At 42.4% G+C, this 26132-nt stretch overlaps 1 protein-coding gene across 2 annotated transcripts in view; it reads right to left on the bottom strand.

Moving 5' to 3' along the window:
* Positions 1-25444, bottom strand: part of LOC108506595 (SH2 domain-containing adapter protein B-like) — a 62069-nt gene extending 36625 nt beyond the window's left edge. For both annotated transcript variants that reach the window (XM_017833781.1, XM_017833779.1), the window contains exons 1-2: positions 24866-25444; positions 11922-12039 (exon numbers count right to left, since the gene is read on the bottom strand). In XM_017833781.1, coding sequence (XP_017689270.1) covers positions 11922-12039; positions 24866-25444 — 697 coding nt within the window. The remainder of the gene's footprint in view (positions 1-11921; positions 12040-24865) is intronic.
* Positions 25445-26132: the final 688 nt, after the last annotated feature.

Here is a 26132-nt window from a genome sequence, read left to right as displayed (position 1 = left end):
ACTTTTTCACTTCTTGCAAAAGAAGTATCACAAATTCTGGACAGTAATATTTGACATTTTCCACTTGGATCAAGTCAGAAAATGTCATGCTATAAAAATCCATTACAGGCATGATCCTGATGCATACAACTGAGTCAATACTTTCTGGTAATTTTTCCAGTTACACTCTCATTTTCCAATATGCATCTCTAAACCACTAAGCAGTGGGCATACAAATATTTTCAATGTGCAAAACCACACCCAAGAAGACAATTGTGGAAAGCTGTGGTATTTGCTGGGTATTTTATTTGCTTTTAAAGAAGGATAAAAAAAGAGCCTTTAAAATATGGTTAAGAGAGACTGTTGACATACTACCATGATGCCAAGTTTTCTCAGTGGCAGCAGATCTCACAGCCAAAGTCAAGGGCAATAGTAAGTGCTTTACTTAGCTTTATGTACAAAATCAAGGGTATATCTGAAAGACATCACCTTTTTTTAAAACTTTGTCTCCCTCTTCCCTTTCTGTTTTATTTGAGGCAGCAGCACAGACACCTTCTAGACAATTTCAAGCTACATTAGAGCCATAAAAGTCGCTGCAGGACTTGCTTAGGAAAAGCTCACAAGGGCTCAAGCTGTGTCATCACATTTTTCTGCCTTGCAGCCCATCCCAGGCAAGCAGGGCTGTTTGACAGACCATACAAGAGACATGAGCTAGAACCGCACAAGAGCCACAAAATCCACTGCGTCATCATGCAGATTTTCAAATTACCCACTCCACAGAAAATTAATTCAAATCTGAGAGCATGCCCAGAGTTCCTTCAGGCAAGCCTCATTTCCCCTAGGTTTACCTGGGTTGTTCTTAATTGCTAGTTTGACCTGCAACAGCATCAGTTTTGCATGCCTTCATCCTGCTTCATAAAACCAAAATATATGTGAACTCTCCCACTCCAAGCCATCAACATATGGAACTGAACAAGGCAGAACCAGGAACAAGCTCCGATGAAGGCTGAATATTTCCATCTCCTTTCTGCACATGTTGTTATTACTCAAGGAATTCGGTCACAGTAGCACAGTACAGTTCACCAGAAAGCAGAAACACAATGCAGGCTTCCTAGGTCTTTACTTGAGTAGGAATAACAGAAATAAATGCACGTATCAGCACACCAACACACACCAAAACCAGACAAGGCTTACCTGATCCCAGCCAGAAAGAGCAGGCTGCTCCCACAGACAATAGCCTCTAACAATTTTAGCAGCTGGAATGGTAATCAACAGCTGAGTTTGCACAGATGTTTGAGCTCCTCCAAAAGAACACTGTCAAGCAGAGTTCTTCACAGCCAGAAACCAGAGAAGGAGAGAAGCTGTATGTTGTTGCCAGTCTACATAAAATGCACAGAGCACAAAAGCTGTGTTTCTCACCACTTCCCACCGAAGTTTAAAGTTCATTTTATGACACTGCTGTGAAGCCAGTGTTGTAATGTTGGCAAACTGATGTGGCAAGATGTTCAGTCTCTGTGGCAAAAGCAGACACAGAACTGGCCGAATCTTCAACTCTCATTTACTTTTAGGGACAAGCAAACACCTGGTTTGGGTTACAAAACTGAAAAAGGCACAGGAGAAGTTTTAGCTACTACATTACAGCTGATGTCAGAAACAGACTCTGTTTACTGAAGTTTTCACTCATATTTTGCCACCAGGGACTTCTGGAGTTTGGATGCAAAACCAGGAGGCAAAAATTTTATTCATTTACCAGCAAGTTAAGCACAAAAAAGATGACGAAACAGCACAGCTGAAGGGGTACCTTGTTCATTCCAAGAACTACTCTGTTTACTTTACCACATGCTTAACTAACACTTCCTGTACCAGCTTGTTTAAGCTTACTTAACTCTTCTCTACAGTGCAGATAAAAAAATCAAAAGTGATTGGAGTAAAAGAGAATATAATATGAAAGAATGATTGAGAAAGTACTTCTGAGAAAAAAATCCTCACTAGTTTAGGGGGAAAAAAAGGAGCCTTGCAGGACCTTTGACAAACACAGATAACTGGGGAAAGGGTAGAAATTCCATCTAACTTCACAGCACATGTCATGTCCACTAGCTGTCTTAAAAAAAAATAGGTTTGGGTAGAAATATCTATTCCCAGGATTGTAATTCTGGCACTAACTTGCTTATTAAAATGCTACTCTTAAGCATTTTCACATTTTCTTTGGCCGAGTACCTCTTTGCAAAAAATAAGAGGAAAGAGAAGAGGAAAACAAAGCATAATTTTGAAGATGCATGCAAGTGCAACAAGGGAATTTTATCTCAATTTTTTGTCCCAAGTGCCAGTCTCATTTTTTTCATTCAGTATCACTTTTCCAGCTCCATTTAACAAATCTCTGTAATACTCATCAGCAACAGTCCACACCTCTCCTCTTGAGCTATGTTGCAGAAGACAATAGAATTGGGAGCAGTTTGAGAAGATGGAAGGCTGAACTGACAAGCTGGCAAGATGTACCTATGATATCTCCCTGCCTAATAAAATGACACTCCTCCCAGTCAGACCAAAAAGTGAGTTTAGAGTGCTTCCTTTGCCATGGTAGACACAGTGGTATCAGTCATCTACACTTCCATCACACTTCCAGCTGGAAAGCACCCAGAATTCCTGCCAGAGTCCAGAAGTGCATATACAGGCCCAGTCTAGTCTGCAAGCCTATCTGTTCAGCCTTTGCTCCTTCCTCCCAAGAAGTGATAGTGAACAGCTGTCAGGAACTGTACTCCCTTGCTGCAAAATATGCTTTCAGCATGCATACTGCCCATCTAGTGTTACCTCCAGAAAACTGGGATATTTATGGATGAGCCCCTGTTCAGATACATTTCAGCAGGCTGCTTCCTTATGCCTCACAGTCACCTGTCTGGTCTTTCCAGTGATAAAGTTTAAAAAGATCAGTACTGGGAGCATACTGTCATGGTGTCAAAGCTGGAAACGGACTGAGACTAAAAAAACATAAATTCCAGCAAGCTAGTCTGGGATATCTGGATTCTCACAGCCATTTCTCACTTTCACAGATTAGCTGTAGGACCATAGGATAAGCCAGGTTAAACAAGATCTCAGGAAGTCATCTTGTTCAAAGCAGGGTTTAGCTATGAGGTCAGACAAGATTACTTAGGTTCTGGTTCCTCAGTCCAGTCTTGAAAGATTCCGAAGATGGAGACTACATAATCTCAGAAGGCAATCTTCTCCACAACTTGACTGTCCTCAGTTATTTTTTTCATTGTATTCAATGAACCTCTTATTTCTGTTTATGTAACCCTTTCCAAGCGTGGAAAGACAGATGGAACACTGACCAAATCAGAAGGAATTGCATTCTGCAGATTTTCAAGGGAAAATGCAAAACAGTTTCATTTTTAATTTACTTCGTCTAGTTAAAGGGTTTACAAAACTCACACAAATCTTTACAGATCCCTTTGCTGACACATGCCTTCATGCATAGGCATATTCTACCTAAGAGAATCCTTTGCAGTAAAGGAAATTCATCTCTTCTATCCCACTAGATGACTAGAGCAGTGAGACATCTTCAAATTCAACACACCTGGTACTAGGGGGTAGGGATGGGGAGAAGAGAGCGGAAATGAAATGGGAGAGAGATTAAAAGGACCTTGAACAGAGCAGCAGCAAGTCGCTTAATCCAGCAAGACATGAAATGAGAAAAAAAGGACCTCTTTCACCTCCGTAGCCAAAAGAATACCAACCTTCCACTGAATTCAGACTACTGAATCCTTCTCACTCAAGGGTCACAGTTTTCTTTTTTGTATTTCTCAACAGACAGCTGCTGGAGTTCTAAAATCACAGATCCTCTTAGACCACATAGACCTCAGTGCTTCTCAAACTGCTGCCAGAAGCACTGCTGTCTTGAAGTGACAGGTAATTCCCGTCCAGTATTAAATGGACTACTGTTCTTAAGTAGCCTAAAAACCGGAAACTTATCTGAGGGGGTAGAGGGAAGACCTGTTCACTGGCAGGTGAAAACAGACACAGACTCAAAGCAGCATATTAAGAAACTGAAATACAATCCCCTACGGCAAAGGCAATGCTGCATTCAAACGACACGTAGGCACCAAGGAATAAGCACTTTCATACATTGCAGATGTTGCTCGTACTAGGAAAGCAGATAGGTTTTGTCAAAATAATGCTCTTGATCAAAGTGGCTTGAAACTCCTGCTTCTTTATCAACATGAGTCTTCCAGAATGCAGACAAGGGATTAATAGCATTTTAAGCTCATTGGTTTCTCTTTCCCAACCACCAAAGCATCCATTCCTTCATTTTGCTTTCTGTGGAAGAACATAGGCCAGACTCAGACAGTGAGCAAGTAAATTGCATGAATGAAGTTACATCGCTTCTACATGTACCCTCAACTAGTCTACTAGGATGCTGACCTATCTTCTTAAAGTTCTGGACATCTTGTTTCCTTTATTTTGGGCATAAGCTTTGTCTTAGTGAGAAGAAGCGGAAAGAACTCAATTTATATTCAGGCCTGTGATTCAAGTTTCACATTCAGTCCATTTCCAGACTACATCAAATCATAAAAGCAAGATGAGGGTGCTGACAAAAGGGGGGAAAAAAAAACCACAAACAAAACCAGTATTAAATTAAACATATAATATTAAACATTAGAGTGAATGCCTTAAATCTTTCTAAGAGAGGAGACATATTTAAAGAGAGAAATGCTATTAATTTTACGCACCACTGGTTTCCAGCCCAGTTATGCATCTAGTTACAGCAACCACAGCACAGTTTCTCCCAACACAAGAAACTAGGCTCTATACATCCTGGCCTTATCTTCTTGTAACCACTGATGGGGTATGAAGTGCTCCATGAAGACAAGAAGAGAAGTACTGATCATCATGGCAATTAGACATGCTTCTAAACTGATCTGGTTTCACAGCACACGTGGGATCTACTGCTTTGCTTACAGAGAAGGTAAGGAAGCAGATCCAGCACTATTTAAAACATGTCTCAGTTCAGGCACATCAGGCTTAATGCTAAGGAAGAAGTTCTCTTCTGTAATTTTTCCTAGACGATTTATTTCCTTCAAATCATTGCTGAATGAAATCTCTTGTCCAAATTTCTAATTAAGTAAGAAACAACTTGAAATAGATGCTGAAGCCCATTACATCTAGCATACTTTAAAGAAGGAGCACAGCTGTTCAGAGCACATGTCCTCACTTCTAATGGGCTGTAGGGAATTCTACACTACAGGACAGCAGCAGGTGACAGTAACACTAGCACTGTGTTCCAAATGATGGGTACGATCAGAACACTTCAGACATCCCCATCTTTGTCAGTTCTAGGAAGAGCTCCCCAAGATTTCCAATGCATCCCTATAGGAAATTCCCAACATGTAAATAAATACATCTTGTTACTAGTCACAAGCTTACTTCTGTGTGCTACTGAACTTCTTCAGATCTCACCCAGTGGCTCTCCACATTGCAAATGCTGATTCGAGAACACATACACATCAAATTTCAAGAGTGAAGAGTTACCTTGCACTTTCCCTGACTTTTTAAAGGAAAAAATTATCCCCAAACTTGTTCTTCTAAAATGGCCAGCATGTAGTCATATCCACACCATCTGGCAACAAGACAATAAATGTAATGCTAGTGAGGAGTCCAGAATACCACATGAGGTGGACTGACAGTGGGTCAATTCTCATTTTGGGCTGATTTCTAGTCATGGCTAGCCTAGAGTTAGAGCCTTGAAGAGAATTAGAATTGGAACACACGAATGTAGGAACAAGAAAAGGGGCTTGAAGTTTTTTGAAAACTATGCCAGTTGTTGAGCTTAGTGGTCAAATATACTGCCTTTTCTGTGTTGGCTACGTTCAGCTGTTTGCCATGTTCAAATACTAGCGGACAGCAAATCTTAAGCAGAGCCATCACAGTGCTTAAAGGTTGGCTTGCTAGGCTCAGTGTCTTTCAGCAGGCCAGAAGCATTCTTTCTACACTTCCCGTGCTGTATGTGCTAATCAAGGCAACCTAATCAAAGCCTTTATCAAAATAGTTATCATTCCTCTTTCTATATTATTTGCAGTTGTAAACTCAGTGCCAACAAGCAACATGCCAGAGGCCACCTGGTAAAGAATTTTACAGTATCTGACTCACCACCGATGTGCTGTAGTGACTATTCAGATGAAGTTACAGGCCTGAACAAAAAACCAGCCTTTCTAGTTACAAGGGAAACTGACACCCAAGAGCTTTTGAAGTAGGTGCAGGTTCATGGGAATGCTGTTTTCTCCATACTCCCAGCATTTCTGTGATAGCTTGCATGAAGACTGAGTTACTTCTCCCAGCACGTCCATGGCTCGCTCCCAGTTAAGGCAGGTGCATGGCTTTTTTTAGGCTGCCTGTCATGCACTGGAGATTCCATTGTGATGCAGCCACAGACTCTTTCTTATGTCAGTCCCTAGAAAGAACCAGTGAGTGCAGGAAGGCATTTACTCTTCCAGCACTGTCTGCAACTAGAGAGGAGTCTCAGCTTTCTGCACCCACAGGGAGGGAGGCAAAGCACAAAATCTCTAAGTGTGATCTAGTTAGACTTGCTCACTGCTGTTCTACTGCACAGCCAGCATGATACATACAGAGACAGGATGATAAATACATAGAAAAAGAAGAAAGGAAGAGGATGCTAACATTATAAGCCTGTGGAAAAAAGCTGTGTTTTCTCTTCTGGAATTTTCTCTAATATCCCCTCGTTTCATTTTAAAAAAGCTCCTTTTGGCAGAATGTTCATATTTATTAAGGCCTCTCCAGATGAAAACTCTGCCCTTTACTCATCAAGCACTTCCCTCACTTTATGCTCACTTTTGCTGATGGGGCAGATGTGTCATCACCTAGGTTGATGAATACACTGAATAACATAGGCAAGACAACAGGTATCTCTGTACCATGATCCAAACGCTCTAGAGCATCCCTAGAAATAATTTCCAGCTCTTCAGGTCCAGTAGACAGGTCCTTCACACACACCAGTCGCTCAGCCCTGGAGCATGTATACAAGCTCATCTACTCAGTCTGTGAAACTTGAATTCAGCTTTCTATTATGTCCGGAAGCCCTTTTGTGACTTACTGGGATTTTCCAGTCTTCAACAGGTACTGGCAGCAGGTTTCTGAGTTGATTTGAGCCTTACTCGATGCACATTGAGCTTTCCCTCATCTCATGTGTTAGCATAACCCACCTACAAAATCTAATACGTCCTGTTCCCAGGACAACTGTGTGACCAGCCCCCTGTGAGAAATGCATCAATAACAAAACTGATTTCCTTCTTCCTCAAATACCTGCTCTGGCTGTACAAAAGGAGATTTTTTTTTTAACGTCCTGAGTAGCTTCTAAATTTATCCTGATCAGAAGAGAAGCACAATGTATATTTTATTAATAGTGTTGTGACAGCCTTCTGAAGTCTGTTCACAACAGAGCATTTCCTTCATGAGGAATACCACATGGTATGTTACATCTCAGGGAAAGTACCTGTTTTCAGAAGTGCTACCCATTTAGGTCTGCAGAATTCTGAAACACAAGACGAAGGTTTTCTCCCTGTCTACCACATCTTTGAGGCAGATGCATGATCTAGAAGATGCCAGAACCCCATGAAGGGGGTCCCTGGCACAGTCCTAAGTCATACCTACAAAAGCAAAGGAAAAACATGGTGTACATTAGAACTTCCAGAGCACATACCCGAGGCATTTGTAGACCTCTAAGAAATCAAGGCACTGATGTACCACAGGCTTAACTCAAATTCCAAACTGTTGTATTAACCCAAGGGCTTAGCTTGCCCTAACTCCCCATTCATAACCATTCTAGACAACAGAAAACACAGCTCCTGATCTTGAAAAAACCAGAAGTGATTTTGCTAAGAAACATTTCTCAAGGTAGGCATGCCCCTCAGATAATGCTTTTTACTTCCTTTCTCACCAAACAGCACCTCCCCTCACCCACACATTTTTGATAATGTGCTTCCAAATTATTTTGAGACTTGAAATGACCTATGACCTTAATTTTACTGTTTTTCAGTTAATTTTATTTAATAGCACGTATCATGCTAGGCACCTTGCACGCAAGACATTGTGAGTTAGAAGCAAGGGGCTCTCTTCAAATCCAAGCAGCAAGAAGGACAGCAGACAGTTCTTCATGCAACAACTTGGCTGACAGCATATCTCCATCTGAGTGATGATCTAAAACTGGATCCTCCTCCAAAGGTGAGTTCTTTCATACAGCATATATAAGGCTGTGGTATAGACAGCCTTGACATGGCATTTGATTGCAAATGTTTCATGCAGTCTGAGGACTTCTCTTAATTCCTTCTGCAAGGCAGAGATGCCTGAAAAAGCTGCGTCAACACGTGCAGCTGTCAGGGGAACGTGGAAAGGCATACCCATAAGAGTATGGCTAGAATAGGACCTTATGACTTATAGGGGATTTTAAAGGGAAACAAATGCACATTTCCCCCAAGTATAGCCATAGTAACATCCATGAATTAAGTGCACCTTTTCTCCCCTCAGGTAAGGGATTACCACAGAAAACAGACCCCTCTCCATGATTTGACATCTAGTGCAGACTGATGGAAGTAAATACTCAGGTGAACTCAATTTCTCTTCCCCAGCACTCCCCGTGAAGACTGGATGACAGAGCAGCACTGCCACTCTGACCTGACAGTATCTCAACCATTCACTTCTGGAATGTTCAAATGCAGCATCTCCAGCCACAGCTTCTCTGGAGAACTCTTTCTCAAGCACGAACTAGTTTCTACACCTGATCAAAGCAATGATGCTTGGTTACAGGCTAGGTAAGGCAGCACAGGCATGTTTCTGTGGCAGGACACACGTCACTGCAGCAGCTACAGACTGATACTATAGGGAAAGTAAGGTCCATCTAATTCTCAGGATCCATAGAAATCATCATCTTAGCTACATCTGTTGCCCTCATGCATGCACGAATCTCACTCCACGTGTAGTCCATGACACAGTTTGTCAGATATTAACACCACAGAGAACTTCCTTCATACATCTGTAGTTACACTGAGACATCAAATCTCCAAACAGGTTGTGGATAAGGCAAAGATACAACGCTGCTCCCATGGCTTTAGGTGCACACACAGCCAACCAGAGACTCACACCACACAGCACATCAGGAACTGGATTCCCAAGGGTTTTCTCTGAACCTCTGGCACAGACTTCCTGAAGACAGGACACTTATGAATATCACTACTAGCCAGCAGATGTGCTTGGCTGACAGGAGATGACAGCTTCTTATAAACATGCATTTGTTATCAGCACACTTTTCCTTAGCCTCAGGTCAAGCCTTCCTTCAAAAAGTCTTTCCAAAACTTGGCATAAAGGTTGCTTTCTTTCAGTCCTCACAACCACAAATCTGGCAAGACAGTGTTTTCGGAGGACATTATCAGCAGAAGAAACTTCAAGCCTGACTGAACCCAATTCTAACCACAGACAGCGTGGAAACAGATAGACCATTAAATAATTAATTGAAATAATTAACTTTAAGGATTGCATTTTTTTTTTCAAATTAAACATCAGCTCAGAACAAATTACATGACAACTGCAAGCCCACAGAGCTCTCAGGGAGAAAGGAGAATTACTGAATGAAAATACTAGTTATTTCAGACATCATACATTTCTATTCAGGTGTAAGCTTACTTTCTCATATTGAAATCATAGGGTCCTATTTCATATGGACACCTGCTTTTGCCTAATCCTCTACTAACTCAAGGAGCAGGTAACATGCACAAAAATTTTAGGCTCGTATTTCAACTAGCCTTACACCTGGTTTCCAGAATGCAAAAGTTTGGGTACACCAGTAACATGTTTTCTGTCTCTCCTACATTTCCTGCGTTCTGCTGGGGTATGCAAATTACTTCTCTCTGGGATTAACCCATTTTAAATACAGTCAGAAGGATTTAATCAGATTAGTCAAGCTACACAGATAGCCATCTCATGTTCTTCTATTCATCAGACAACAAAACCAACAAATAAACATAACAAACAAAGCAGTAAAGATTTTGAGGCCAGTCAAACTGCAGTCAAAAGGTCTTCTTTAGAAGGTGCATATACATAATAGAACTCACCTGGTAAATAAAAACTGAACCTTTAAAAACTCTCCAACAGGATGCCTTTGGATTTTCATTTGTCAAGTAAAGGGCAAAGGCAACACCTGAGCAATAAAAAACCCCAAACACAAAACCACATGCTTGAATATAGTCAACACAACCTGACCTCATGGAGGTTTGCAGGAAGACCTTCTCTATTTCTATCTGCATTAGGACAAGATACCCGGATCTCAAAACACTAAGCATCTTCATGGGTATATCAATCATCTTCTGCTGGCTCAATCAAATACATATTCAGAACACTTGCTCTATCATTATAATCAATTAAACCTCATTTTCAAAAGGGCATCTTTGAGAGCTCCTCAGGTTTCCTTTATAATAACATATGGAACAGATATAACAGCTTATCAGTTGCGCCAAATACGAATTTGGCAAAAGGGTGTCTTGTAAGTGCAAGGGTTTGCAAACTCACTGTTCCTTACTTTAGGTAAGTCATCCAGTATTGTCCACTAAATCATCTCATTCGTTATGGCTAATCTGGAAAAGGAGACAGAATAAACTCCTGTCCTGAACACAGGGAGAAAACCAGTCAACGCACTGTAAACTTCATAGTTAAAATCACAAATGCTCATCACAAAACACCTGTGCATTTTGCTCAACACAGAGCAAAAAATTATTTGGCCTAATTTGTTTTTCTGAAAAATTACTCAACTTAGAATGGATTCACACTAATGAGAAATGAAAGCTCCCAGCCTCTCTTTAAGCTACTGAGAACTTCCAAACAATAGTTTTCATGTCATTTCCTGTCTCTCTTCAGAAATGCTATTTAAGAAAAGAAAAATAGGAACACTTGCATGAAAAAAGGATCTTTGCATCCAACAGCCTCATCTTCCCCCACTGATTAATCTTTCCTGAGGGCCCAAAACAGGAGCTGCCAATAGAAAAGGAAAGCATACAATCAACTTAACTGGGCACAAGAATGACTTTTACTCCATAACGAGAAAAAGAGGACCTGCTCCACAAATCCAAGAAATGCACAATTGATCTGCACAAAGATGTGTGTTGATTGAGTCAAATCATCATAAATTAAGAACATGTGGTCCCATACCTTGGAGCATTTTACAGAATGCATAGCCAGGAAGTAGGAAATTGATGCAGATAAGGAGAATATACGGAAAATACAGTTGCATAACACTAGGACAAGGGGTTCAAACAGTCCAAACTCCTACAACAATGCTACCATTAACCACCTCCCTACATGACGAAAAAGGAAAAAAACTATCAAGAATAGCAGTTAAAGGCTTACAGGCATCCTATAGTGTCTCATTCTGACCACTGGTAAAAAACAATCAGAGCAGCAAGGAAGGAAAGATGGAAGCTACATGAAGACGTAGCTTTACAGCCATCCTCCAAGAGAAGGAAGACCAAGAAGTCTGAATCTGATTGAGGAAAAAAGTCCACAAGCAAACTGATCAACTGTTTTTAACTGAAATAACACAATGCCATGCTTTGGCCATCCCTACTACATACACGAATTACAGTCTTGACATTGCCAAGCTGAGTAATACAAACTCCAACTCCCACTGCTCATATTTTTTTAATCTTCTCACATGACAGCACAAAACACCTATATTTTTAAAGTGAGGTCCAGAGCAGTATTTTTAGATATCAAGGCACATGCAGGCAAAGCTTTCATAGCATTTACTGGTGCTTACCTAAGTATCTTCAGAAACATGGGTTTCCATGCCAAAGTTATCCAAACAATGACATTTCTGTTTCACAGCAGCTATAATATACCTGGAAACTGCCATGCAACTAGAGCTCACATGTGCAATTGTCTTTTCTTACCAGCCATTATTCTCTGGGCTTCATATGGTTCCATGTAGCCAGTGTTCTCCCCTTTTCCCATTCTGTTCAACTCACTTTTGGCATCAAAAGGATCTGAGTAGTCATCAGCTATCAATACCTGAAAGACAGGAAAGTGACTGTTACTGAATTCTCCAGTCAGATGTGCAAATCAGAAGGCAGTAACATCCTATCAGCAAAAAAAAAAAACACCCCAGTTCCACAGAGCTGTATCCTATTCCATCTTCAAAGTACAGTCTGAGTTCAGAGGAGAAACACACAATTGCCACAGATCAGTTACTAAATGGTAAACTAAATAGAAGTGTGCTCCTGCTCACACCAGAAACCTAACAAAGGCAGACTCCGTGTTGAAAAGATTTCTGACAAGCACAAGCTATAGAATAATTGCAATGGACAAATTAGAAAGAGCCAATCAGTCAGCAAACTCAATCCAGTGCAACTCCTATCAGAGAAGTTTGCTAATATTCAGAAGAAAAAAAAATCACATTTTCTCTTGCACATACTTCATACCCTCTGCTTTTTAGGTTTATCAGCTACAACTGAAAATATTGCTAGAAATGTTTCAAATAAATGGGCTACTATTTATCATTTAAATAAATAAGGTTACTATTTTCACCACATTAATAAGAACCTTTGTAATTTTAGTTCTCAGCTAAAAAGAAACAAGACATAAAACAAGCTTCTTGGCTAAATTTAAATCCTTGAACCCATTTGTGTCATTCTTTCTCTCAGAAAAACATTACATTTACTTATATTTTGTGAACTGAGACAAAAGGCAGCAAAAAGAAATTCTATCAGAACACGTTTTCCTGCTCTACTAGAACACTAAAAAAATCTGAAGGTTTGAAAATCTCACACCTTACATTACTATGCTTTCTGAGCTCTGTAAAAATCACTGAAAGTGTAAGTCCCATATATAGTTTTTTTTAATCAGTCAATTGAAGTCACAGGAACTATTCCTCTCTATAATTGAAGGGGCAGAGCTAATCTTCATTTCTGGAAGGTGGCAAGGGGATCAGGGCAAGGGCAAAAATCCTTACATGAGAATTATTGCAGAGCACAGAAATGCAATGTACCACAGACAAGATAATCTGAAGCTAAGCAGAGGCAGACCTCAGCACCAGAATCCCCACAGAATCATAAAATAATTCATGTAGGAAAGAACCCCAGGAGACCACCCTGTCCAACCCATCACTCAAAGCAGGGCAAGCCTAAATGGCTTACTCTATTAAAGAGGAATTTTTCAACCCACCAGTTACTTTGCATCTTTAAGACCAGCACCAGTAAGACTTAGAACAAACTGCTATTCCAACAGCTTCAATCTTTTCAACAAAGAACCAGGAGTACACTGCTAGCTAAGAGACCGAAGCTGCATCCACTTCGGTCTCCTGTTGCCAACATACCCACCAGACAGAGAAGAAAAACAGGACACACAAGTATTTACAGATCAAACACCTGCACAAATTCTATGGAGTAAATGAGCACTGCGTAACTCCTTTAAAATTACGGAACAAAACATCTAACGCACTTCAGTGTCATTACTCAGGCCCTGCAACACTGCGATTTTATACTACTTATTTGCTTATTTCACTACTAGGACTGATGTTTTACCTGTATTTTTTGTGTGTTTTCCTCCAGTCAAAGTCTAAAGTGACCAGAAGTTTCTTTTTGACCAGAAATCACCAGACTGGCATGGATCATAGAGGGAGGAAAACATAATCCTTTTTCTCACTTGGTGCCCAAAATTACTCCCTCATTACTGCCAAAAGCAGTTAACACAAAGGGGAAAAGTCCCCTCCCCCCTGTCTAGCAACATATGCCCAAGCAGCAAATCAAGTGACAGCAGCTGCACACACTTGAGACAAAGACAACAATGTGTATCACGCAGCAGTAATTTCTCCTAGTCACAAGGACAAGTTTATCTCCAAGTGATGCAGTTGAAATGCCATCCATGTAGCCTTCTGATCAGATCCTGTCAAGAGCTGCTAGGTGGTAGCATGGGCTCTGTACTGCTCTCCTATTGCAAACACTGACATGTAGTACTCACCAATCCTTAGCATAACTGTACTGAAATATGAAACAGAAAGCAGTCTTAACACAGCTATTTTTGCAAAAAATTTACTAGGACGAAAATTATACATAAAAAGTGCTGTCAAACAAGACCACCCCCTCAAAAAGCAAAAAGACCCCCACTCAAACAACCCTCTCCCACAACAAACTCCAAATCCATTTTTCAGCGCTCAGTCAGGCGGAAAGAGCAGCCTGCTTCACCTTTCCTGGAACTGTGTATCTCCTTAAAGGTGGATTTACAACTCTGAGCTGTCAGAGGGCTTCCCAGCTGACTGTTACTGTTTCCGTATATATTAAAATCTAGTAATTCTCAGCCTGGATATAGCAGCTGGCCAGTGTCAGAATTTGATTTCTTCTACACTTGCAAACAGCTATAAATTCTCTACTTCTATAAAGTCTCAAGTTTTTCTACTTCTTCCAAAGGGAAGCCAAAGCCTGAAAACCTCAAATGACTACGCTTGTTGGTTCTATTATAACATACCTACTTTAAATGTCTGAACTCTTTCTCACGATCCCATTTCAGAAGACTGTTTCTCCTATTTTCAGAGATCTCAGCCAGAAAAAGGATTCCTAATCTGCAAGTCCTTGTGTCACCTCCACATAAATTACTTTTACCTAACAAGCTCATTTTCCAAGCCTATATGCAGCAGGACAAAGTACAGACAAAGACTTTTGATGAAATACAAGGTTCTGAGTACATGAATTTCCTAGTTATGGTACACATAATAATTAAAACATTTGCTTCATGATAGGCAATATTAATACACTGTCCTCATACTCCTTAGTGCCATCCTCACAAAGCACATGCTTGCCACTGCTACACGCAAGTTCTGTTCACAAAGTATCGCAGGTACATGCCTTGATTTTGCAGACCATCTTTATCACCTCAATGCCATGTAGGGAAGATCCAATGTGAGAACACTACACTGGCACCTCTCCCCCATGGCCACGTAGGAGCAGGTCTTTCTGTGTGTTGATTGAAGTGCCTCCATGTTCACTAGGGCTCATCCATTTTCCAGAAAGGGTTATTTGTTGTGTGCTTTGTTTATTTTTCTCCCAACAACCTTTCAGCCACTGCCCAGCAAACAGGTCTCAGTCAGCCATTTGTTTTCTACAGTCCAGAGGCCAAGGCCAGCACAGATCATCCCAGGTTAGGGCCTGCATGCAGTGCCCCTTCCACATCTTTGATTAAGTGCACTTTCAAGGCAAATGACTAAACTTGTTCAGTTGGCCTCCAAGTTGATGTTTCATGTTAGTGACAAACACTGGACAGGAAAGAGAAGGGAACAGATGCCATCCATCATCTACCAATGCATCCCTCCCAAAAGTCTTGAACACTCAGACTATCCAGGATCTAATGCTGTACTTCACACATCTACCCTGGACACAATCAGAGGAATGGCAAAATGTTGAGGTTTTGTAACTGTGGCTAGAAAGAACATTCATATACAAGTTCTGACCCTTGGAGCAGGACACATTTAATTTGCCTCCCTCTTCTGCTAAATCCAGCCACTTTCCTTAGGGGTCTTATTTATCAAAATGAAACACAGCTAACAGGAAACCCTAGAAGGACTCAGGCAGTCATTCAGATTCCAAATTAATGTTTAAACTGGCTGCATTTGTCAAGGCTATTTTCAAAGACCTGTGGCTTACCTCTTAACAGAATGCAACATCACCAGAGTGGACTGTGAGCTCCTACAGCTATTGATTCCTGCTCTATACAAGCCCATTCTATAGCACCCCATGCACATATGATACTATTTTCTATCAGGCACATTTAGTAATAGTAGCTTGAGGCATCAGTAACATCAACCAAAGAAAATTGCAACCCATCAATAGAAGTGCACTGATCAAAAGAGGTCAACAAAGATTTAGGGAACACTCACAGGAGTACGTCCCAGTAGGTTGTCTTTAAAACTCTGAAGACAAAGAATACAGCTCAGTTACCAGACCAAGTTGACAAATTCAAAACCATAGCTCTAGCTAAAAAGTCAGCCAGCAGATACAAGACCAAAAAAAACAACCAACCCCCAGAAAATAAAATAGAAGCTGAGATTCTGGTTGGTTTATCCCTCTATTATATATTAACTTAGTTGCAAGCTTCACTGTTGATGCACAGTCTTTGTTCTTCCACAGTCTTGAAAAAAAAAAAAAGTCTGACAAATATTATCATATTAAATACAAGTTTAAGTGGATATTTGCAAATACAAAAGAATGATTTGCATATACTGTAACAGGAAGAAACCAAGGAACACACCTATATGCTTAATTTCACAGGTATCTCTATCTGACTAAAAAACACATTTTAAAGGGAACAAACAAGAAAGAATCAAATGAGAACTTACCACAGTGAAATAATCGGGGTAAACCCTTTTTGAACTGAAACACAGAAGATCTAACTACCTTTAAAACAGCAACTTCAGCACAGAACTGTTTGCTGTTTCACTGATTTAGTGACTATGATGATCAAGGACACACTGTTCTAGAAGAATCTAAGAGGAATTACAATAAACAACACGTAGCAAATAAACCTAAAAGATCTCTCCTGCCCACCAGTCCTTTGGGAGATTTATTATGGGAGACTCATTTGTGGTGGGGTGGGGGGCTTTCTCTTTTTGGGGGGAAAGATCTGTTATTAATAAATATTATTATTTTATCAATATATAGAATGGTTTGGGTTGGAAGGGTCCTTAAAGACCATCTAGTTTCAACCCTCCTGCCACAGGTAGGTATACAGTTAAATGAATATATAAAGGCAGATCATATATTGGCCTTTTTGACCTTTGTGATCAACAGTTAAGTCCAGCAATACCACAGACAAGAACATGTCACTGTCAGCAGAGACACAGAAGACAACAGTACTTAGAAACTGTGAATATGTCTACACCATAGTTAACTGACACAATTTAACACAATGTAATGAAAATTCCTCGTCCTCTTTGAGAATTCTTACTCAGAAAAGTCACTAGCTACAGTACAAGTCACTCTGTATTATCACAGAAACATAGAAAGGCCTGGGTTGGAAGGGACTTCAACAATCATGTAGTTCCAACCCCCCCGCCATAAGTAGTGACTCTTTCCACTAGACCAGGTTGTTCAGAGCCCCATCCAACCTTGCCTTGAACGCTCTCAGGGATGGGTCAGCCACAGACTTTCTGGCCAATCTGTTCCAGTACTTCACCACTCTCACAGTAACATCTAATATCCTAGAATCTAATCTAAACCTACCTTCTTTCAGTTTGAAGCCATTCCCTCTTGTCCTGTCACTACATGACCTCGTAAAAAAGTCTCTTGTAGGATCCTTTCAGGTACTGGAAGGCTGCAATTAGGTCACCTGGGAACATTCTCTTCTCCAGGCTCAACAAACCCAATTCTCTCAGCCCTTCCTCACAGGAGAGATGCTCCATCCCTCTAATCAACTTGGTGGCCAATACCAACTAACAATATTAGATGTTTTGTTGCTGTTGTTGTTATATTTGATTGTAGTTATGAAATTAAATCTTTGAGAAATACCAAATTTCTCTCCTTGTCCCCAAGCAACCTCCAGGTCTCACATCCCAGACAGGCCCTGGGCAGATGTTTCTTTAAAAATTACATTTTCATTTAATGTTCAGGTAACTACACATCAGAAATATCTCTGATGTTGAAGCCTGGACAAAGCTCAGCCTGCATACAGCAGTACTGTGAAGTTTTGTCTTGATTTGTTTTGCAAATAAATAAAGACTTGCACTTATGTTTTCCTCCATGAAGCACTGAATTCCAGAACCTGTTGGGTTCTCCCTGTAGCCTAAGCACAACCTTTTTTTTCAAAATTAAGTTCAAAGCCTTGGAAAACCTGCTGATACAGTGATCTGTACATAGTTGGATTCCCAAAAGTATCAGGAAAAATAAATCAAGGATTTTTAATATCTTGCTAACAAGTCAGAAATTTAGGACATGATTCTAGAGGACTACTCAACAGATAAAATTTGTATAGAGCCTTTCCTTCTACTCCTAAATTTGAGTATTGGAAAGGGCTGCATCAGCTCTGGCCCTGTAAGAAAACACAGGCCTCATTCATAGCAATGATTTCCAGAGTATGATACATTTCTTGTCCAAAAGGTAACTGAAACACAAATGGGGAAATGTCTAACTTTCTGAGACAGTTGTGAACTGGTAGTGAGGTGCTGGGGAAAGAAAAAAATACCTCATTCAGATTTACACACTGATCTTTAAAACTGGATTTGGAACATTTGTGACTTTTCTTGAAGATTTAAAACTATCTTTTGTTCCTTTGGGTTTTCTGTTCTTGTTTTGTTTTAAACCCTGCAAGATTAAAATAGATCTTTAAATATCTCAGAAGAACAGAGATCTGAATTCCAATAAGGCAGTCTGCTCACAGAGAGTCCTCCTGTAGTTCCCTTCAGCAGCCTTTAGTCCACAATCATAAATAAATATATATCATGTTGTAAATTTCGAGTAGCTGAAGTCTCCCCATGGTCACTACTGCTCACACATAAAGCCTGTAAAATGCTTTTAAATCCTCTGGGAATACAGCTACTGATAATCCAATATCTAGTATTTTTGCAAAGCCACATGGAAAGAAAACAAGAATTCATGCATTACTGTTTGACACCAATGTATGGAATTTGGGTACAGAAACAAAAGAGATCTGCAGGTTTCTTTTCATCTGGACCAAATAGACTGTAGCTACTTTTTAGAGTCAAATATTAACAATAAATTAACTTAAAAATGGCATTTCATCCCTCCAATGGAAAACATCCCAAGTACTTGCAGCCGTGAATGGTTTTGTTAGTTTTTCAGGTAGAACTGAAAACTGTAGTAAGGAAATCTGAATGACTGCCCCGGTAGATGAGGGGGAAGCAGTGGTTCTCATCTATCTGGACTTCAGTAAAAGCCTTTGACATTTGTCTCTCATAAAATCCTCATGTACAAGGTGTTGATGTAAAGGCTGGCTGAGCAGTGAGGTGGATTGAATTCTGGCTCAACGATGAGGTACAGAGGGTAGTGACCCATAGCACAAAGTCTAGTGCTATGGGTGCACCAGTGAAGTGGTGTACTCCATGGGTCAATATCGGTTTTAGTCCTGTTTAACATCTTCATTAGTGACACGGGTGATGAAGGCAGAGTGCACCTTCAGCCAGGTTGCAAAGGACACCACACTGCAAGGAATGGCTGAGATACGAGTGACCAGAGGGGCCTCTGCAGCCTGGAGAAACAGACCAACATGAACCTCACGAAGTTCATCAAGAAATGCAGTCATGCACCTGAGGATGAGCAGCCTCGCACGGCACATGCTGAGGGACATCCAGCTGCAAGGCAGCTTGGCAGAAAAGGAAGTTGACCATAAGTCAGCAATGTGCCCTTATTGCATAGAAGGTGAATGGCACCTGGGCTGCATTAGGCAAAGCATTGCCAGCAGGTCAAGGGATAGGATCCCTCTCCTCAGCACTGGTAACACCACATCTGAAGCATTGGGTCCAGCTGTGGGATCATCAGTATAAAAGAGACATGGACATACAAAGTCCAGCAAAGGGAGTCCAGCAAAGGGCCACATAGATGAAGGGAATGGAGCACCCTGTGTACAAGTAAAGGGTGAGTGAGAGGGGACTGTTCAATCTACACAAGCTCAGGGGGAATCTTATCAATGTGTATAAATATCTGAAGGGAGGGTACAAAGAGGATAGAGCCAGGCTCTTTTCAGTGGCACACAGAGACACGAAAAGAAGCAATGGGTACAGACTGAAACACAAGAGCTTTCAACTGAACATCAGGAGATGCTTTTTCCAATGTGAAGGTGACCAAGCACTGGCACAGGAGGCCCAGAAAGGTTGCGGAATCTCCACCCTCGCAGATATTCAAAAGCTGTCTGGACATGGCCCTCAGCAACTGGATCTATGTGGCCCTGCTTGAGCACAGGACTCTAGACAAGCTAATCTCCAGAGACCTCTCCCAACCGCAACCATTCTGCAGTTCTGTGATTCTGTCCTTGCAGTAAAGGCCCCCATGCCATTTTTAGTCATCACCAAATGTCTTTTGGTAACCATTTCAAAATGTGACTTGGAGTATGTATGGGGAGACAACAGTTAAAGCACTAAGCTCAGACTAACTGCCCTAAAACATATACCAGCCACCTCTCACACCACAGGACGCTCAGAACACAGGTTGAAGAGACAGAAAAACACACATGTTTATTCTTGTTGCCCAGCAATAGGACAGGGTCACAAGATAAGAGATTGAAGTGTCTATAATTGCAGATGCAATCGAACAGACTACAGTTGGACAATGTGAGGAAAGACAAACACAGGTACTTTTAACAAGAAAAATTTATCCCGTCTGAGTTTTCTCTAAAACTTTTAAACTCATACCTTGTATCCTTCACCCTTTCAGTCCTAAAGGAATGAGTACTTTGTAACATGCAATGAGCCCAAAAACTCAGCACATGACAGCCCAGATCTGCTGTTTCTAACAGAAATGTGGATCCCTTCAGTTTGGGAAGACAGCCCAGCACAGAAACATGTTTGTTTTGCGTGTTCTCCTGTGTAACAAGTGTGGGAACAGATAAAAGAGTGATGCAGAGATGTTCTTGCTCATTGGGGGCCAAGTGGTCACAATTCATAGAGATTAGATACACAGGCTGCTTGGAAAGAGGTGGAAACAAGACAAAGGTCCACCACGTTGCCCAGTTCCCTTACAGTCATTTGTACTGCAATATTAGCCTTTTTTAAGAATAAGGCCACATGGAATGTGTTCAGTTACTGTCCCAGTAAACAGTTCAATAAGCACATTTCAGTTCAGAACAGGCAGGTCAGTCTCCTTGTTTGAATCCAGTAGCTAAGGTATGTTTTTTCAATGGGATTGATATGCTTACTGCAAAGGTTTACACTCTTCCAGAAGGCTACCACTCCCTCCTTAAATCTCCACGTGTCTTCCAACTGCTTCATACTCTTTCCTAGTAGTGTTTCTCTGCTTGGATCTCTGTGTCCAGAAGTCTGATAATCTGGATGGCTTCCAAAGCTGAGTGTTCCAAGCTGTGCATACACTGCAGATGCCAGGCATACTTGTAACTGAACAGCCTAACACATCATTTCAAAAAGCCCTAAAGTACCTGAGCCTGTGGACATTCAGCGAATATATGAATAGCTTCCTTTTCAGAAGACCGTAATAGTCCATTAATCATGAGACTGACATGTGAAAAAACGCGTTTCTAGCTGCATTATGACATCATGAGATACATGAAAAAGAATAGTTTGCTGCCTTTGTGCGTAGCCTTGCTCAAGTTTTTCATGCAACCAGATATCATAATGCATCTGTGCCCATAAACCAATCTAATGGAGATGAAAGCTTAGAGTCAAAAATTTCTTTAACACCTGTGGAAATGGATCTTGCAACTTGCAGTGTCTTCTGCATTCAATATGCGGAACTGTTGCAAAGTTCTGCCTCTACTGTACAGAGAGAGGGCAAAATAATGTTCACTATGAAATAATTATCCTTTAAAGAACAAGAATACTACAATCCCACCTTTTAAATCTTAAGAACTTCCTGCAATGAAGTATGATACAGCTTGTCTTTGAATAGTGTCCCAGGTTCTTCAGCTACAAAATCAGGCAGAGAACATTTCGGTTCAAATAAGTAACATGTGAGAACATAAATGAACTATCCTTTTACACAGGCACTGTCTCCTCTATTATTGCTGCTTTCATGGATCTACACACTCCACCATGCCAGACAGAGGACAGTCACTCGGGAATATTTCAGCTCATTGTTTTCAATCTCCAGTTCATTAAGTGGTTTGCCTATTGAGCTGATCTTAAACCAAGTCTCTCATTTATTCTTGCACAAATACTGTAGCTGCTAGGTTGCTGCAGAATACAGCCACATATTGTTTCAACTTGCCTACACTCATTTGCTTGCAACAGAGGAATTAAGAAGTTAACATCTCCCAAGCCAGCACTAAAGACGGAAGCCAGTAATTTCTTATCTGCTACACTGGAGGAACTGAGCTGCTTCAGCCATGAATTCTAACACAGCCTGCTCCTTATCTGAAGGTAAGCATCACTGTTAAAGCCCCTGAACTCGACTGATTGTATTACCTAAATAAAAAAAAAAAAATCTACCCAACAATTTGGATTCAGAAACATCTGGAAATGACGACTCTCCTCTGGGCATCTGCTGTAGAGGTTAGTCACTTCACTGTTAAAAGGTGCATGGCAATTTGGGTTTGTCTGTTTCAACTTGAGTTCGTATTTCTACCTCTACACATCAAAACTTCTTGAACATCAGATAAATTACATCTGTGACATTACTTTTACAGCCTACGTTGGGAATCTTGCGGAGTACAATCATGTCTGCCACTGCTTTAAATCTCCATCTCCTTTATTCTCTGAATCAGCTAGACTATAATTTTTTTTTTCCCCTGGGAATTTCAACTAACTAAATTGTCACTACTCATACTCTGCCATTTGCCCTTTATAAGTAAACACACCAAACAAGCACCTTCCTGAATCTCCTTCACATTCCAGTAAGTCTTTCAAGACACACAACTCAGTTCTTCAGCCAATTCTTTACTGATGAAATAACAGAAATTATAACATTGCTTACTGAATTTGTTGAAAACAATACTTCTCACTTCTCCATTAACACATAAAGGAAAACAGCACCCTATCCTTGTAAATGAAAACACAAAAAAAACACCAACAGATGCTGGAATGGAACTCAAGCAGACAGTATTGGATCATTAAACACTAACATACTTCCACAAAGTCAGACCTATATGGCATCTAGATCGTTTTTTTCATTTCCAAGTTGTTTAGTCGTTTATGCTACATATTTTTTTCCCTTAAATGTTTTTATCATTTCTATGAATTCTTCTGAATATCGGACCTCAATAAACCCCTAGTCTTGGGGGGGGTTTATTGCTTCTTTATTGTCCCCTGTACTATATCCTTCTTACACAAGTTTATTTTCACTTGCTTTATTTGCTACCAAACTACAGACACTCCATTAACTAAATTCCTCATATCTCTTCCTCAGTGAATCACAGGTGTAGAAGACAAGCAGTTCTCTGCCTGTCTGCTATGACCCTTGCTTACCAAGTTCACCTGTCAGACTTTACACTTCAGGGCTGTGAAATAATAGAGATTTCACATCCACTGCTGGGAGGAAATAATACAATTAAACAAAAGCATGTGTTGCTTTTCACATCCAAATTCTGCTGTGGACAGGCACACCTAACTTTTTGAGGCACAAGGACTATTTTATTTCTCAGACACGATAAGACTTCCTACTTGTCACATATAGTTCTCTGCCTCAAAAAGAGAAAAAAAATGTGACTACGACTGAAGCTTTTTGCAGGCAAACTTTAAAACCTACAAGGGCTTGGGAGCAGCACACAGATTTATGACCACACGAGGTAGCAGGTTACCTAGCAACAAATATATGGTTTCTGCTTTGAAATTTGCTTCAGTAGGTTCTAAAACTGAAAGATGATTAAAAAAAAAATTGAAGTAAAAGGAAGAAATAAACATTTTGCCCCAAGCAGTTGTTTTCGCTGAAATTGTTTCCCTAAGAGCAGATACGTGGTATCAACCCAGGAAATTTAAAGAAGACTGAATATATCATAACATATCATGTAACACAGTGATATGCTAACTTTTAATCAATCACTTCCACAAAAGAAGTTGCTTCCAGTCTGGAACTACACCTAAAAAAACCAGTGTAATAAATTCTAGACTTTTAATCTTGTATCATCACTGTCACAAGCTGATTTCTTTGGAATGCCACCTGGACAGATACACAGTTTATCAAGTTGTCATGAAAGTGTGGCAATGCAATCATGTTACATATTTAAAAATGTACACACAGATCAGTCAGACTGATAGCATTCAGCACATACTTGCAATTCTTGTGATGTGACTACTATACTGAAGTTGAAAATGCCAATTAACAAAATTGAGAAATATTTATTTCCAATATAGAAGAAAAACTAAACTATACTCACAACATCAACAGAGGTGGGGGCGATGCGCTGTGTTTACAAAATATTTGATGCTACTTCCCTCTGTAACCTGAGTTCCTGAGTCCAGCACTTTACAATGCTGTGTCTAGAAAATTTGTTAAAATTTGTAGAGAGTGACCACTGAAAAACAAGACATTTGCATCTGAGTAAGTAGCTACAGACTTTGCTTCAGCTACCTGCCAGTTGGAAAGACAGTTACGGAAGTTGTGATGCTCTTGTGACACAGGACTTTGAACTGCCTCACCTTTGCTACTGAACTAGGAGGCAAGAAAGTTATTACTAAACAAATTACAAACTGGCTCCTTAAAAACAGACAGCATGACTTGGGATGGCATCAATTACCTTTTTTTTTTAAAATGTATTTTTTATATATGACTGTTCCATATCACAAGCAATGGGCCTGAGGCCACAACTTTGGATCACAAGCACGAGGCTTTTCAAGGGACTCTAGCGCTCCCAAAGCACCTCCCTAAAGATTCACATCCTATTCTGCAGGAGCATACCAACCCAAGAGCCTCGGTACCAGTCACGAGGTTGGCAGTGCACTGCGCCGCAGAGCAGGACTAGGCACACCTGTGAACGTGCCCCACAGAAGGGAGGTGAGTTTGAAAGCCAGGAGGACAGGGCACCATCACTTCACGCGCCAGTCTTGCACATGCCCTGCCTGCCCTGAGATACTAAAAAGTGCCAGGCCACCCGGTGAAGGATGATTGAGAACAGCGGCGGCTCCAGATGCAAACAGGAGCTAGTCCCCTCGCCAAAAGTCCTTCCAGGGGCTTACGTAGCCCCAGCCCTACTCCCTAGTCTACAGGGGCGGGAACGGGAGCTCAACACTTACCTTATCTTTCACGGCAGAGGGAGCAGCAGTCGCCGGCTGCTTGGAGCCCTTGTGGAGCTTCTTGCCCGCGCCGTCGCTGCCGCCGCTCTCCACCTTGATGAGCCGGTGCTTGGGGGAGATGTACTTCACGTCGGGCGGTGTCGCCGGGCGGCGCTCGCTGTGGCTGCGGAAGAGATGCGGGGAGCCGGTGGTAGGAGGCGTGGCGCAGCACGACGAGGAGGAGGAGGAGGAGGAAGCCTTGAGGGCCGCCTCGCCCAGGTCCTCGGGCGCCGAGTAGTCCGGACGGCACATGGCGCGCAGCTTGCGCAGGGACGAGCCGGGCCCGCTGTAGGGGTCCTCGAAGTCGCGGTCCTTCTGGGCGCGGTAGGCGCGGAGCAGGTCGCTGGTGTCGTCGCGCGGGCGGCGGCGCGAAAAGCCAGGCGAGGTGTGGTGGTGGAGGTGGAGGTGCGGCGGCCCCTCGGGGCGGGGCGCGCCGCCGGCACCGTTGCGCTTCTCCCGGTAGTCGGGCCGCGGGGGCTGCGGAGGGCTCTTGGTCTTGCTATTGCCCAGGCTGAAGTACTTGTTCAGCCATTTGGCCATCGTCTCCCCCGGCCGCGGCCTCAGCGCCGCTGCGCGCTGCCCCCGGCGCCCCGCGCCCCAGCGCCGCTGGCCGCCCGCATGGAGGAGCGGCGGGGCGGCGGGGCGGGCCGGGCGCCCCGCTCCGCGCACCGGGCGCTGTCCCGCTGCCCGCGGCTGGAAGGGCTTCACTGAGTCCCCCGGATTCCCGGCGACAGGGGGCCGCTCCCGGCCTGAGCCAGGCGCTCGCCGTAGCTCCGCGCCCGCCCCCGCGGCTCCGGGTCCGCCGCGACCTCAGCCCCGCTGCTCCGCGCTGGCAGCGCAGCCCAGCCTGACCTCAGCACGCACCGGAGAGGCGGGGGACGCATCTGCATGCGGGGCCCGCCCACCGCCGCGGCCGGGCGGGGCCGCGCCAGGTGCCGGGGCGGGCGGAGCGGCCGGGGCGGGGCGGGCCGGGCAGGGGGGTCCGCGGTGCTCGGTGCGCGCTCCCGCGGGCGGGACCCGCCGCGGCTTCTGCTCCGCGCCCGCCAACGCGCGGGGCAGCGGCGCTGCCACCGTGAGGAGGCGGGAGGTGCTGTTCCTTTCCTAGGAGCCTCCGTCCGTCCTCTAGACAATCGCCTGGAGGGGCCGGGATACCTGCACAGTCTGAGCTCTGACTGCTCTACCACTGCTGCCTCTGTGTCCCCCTTCCCCTCCGTGGGGGGGTCCAGCT

Source organism: Lepidothrix coronata, unplaced genomic scaffold, assembly GCF_001604755.1.
Source record: "Lepidothrix coronata isolate B3197 unplaced genomic scaffold, Lepidothrix_coronata-1.0 Scaffold220, whole genome shotgun sequence".
Classification (NCBI taxonomy): Eukaryota; Metazoa; Chordata; class Aves; order Passeriformes; family Pipridae; genus Lepidothrix; species Lepidothrix coronata.
Note: the sequence above shows the minus strand (reverse complement) of the source record. Positions and strands in the feature narration are given on the sequence as shown.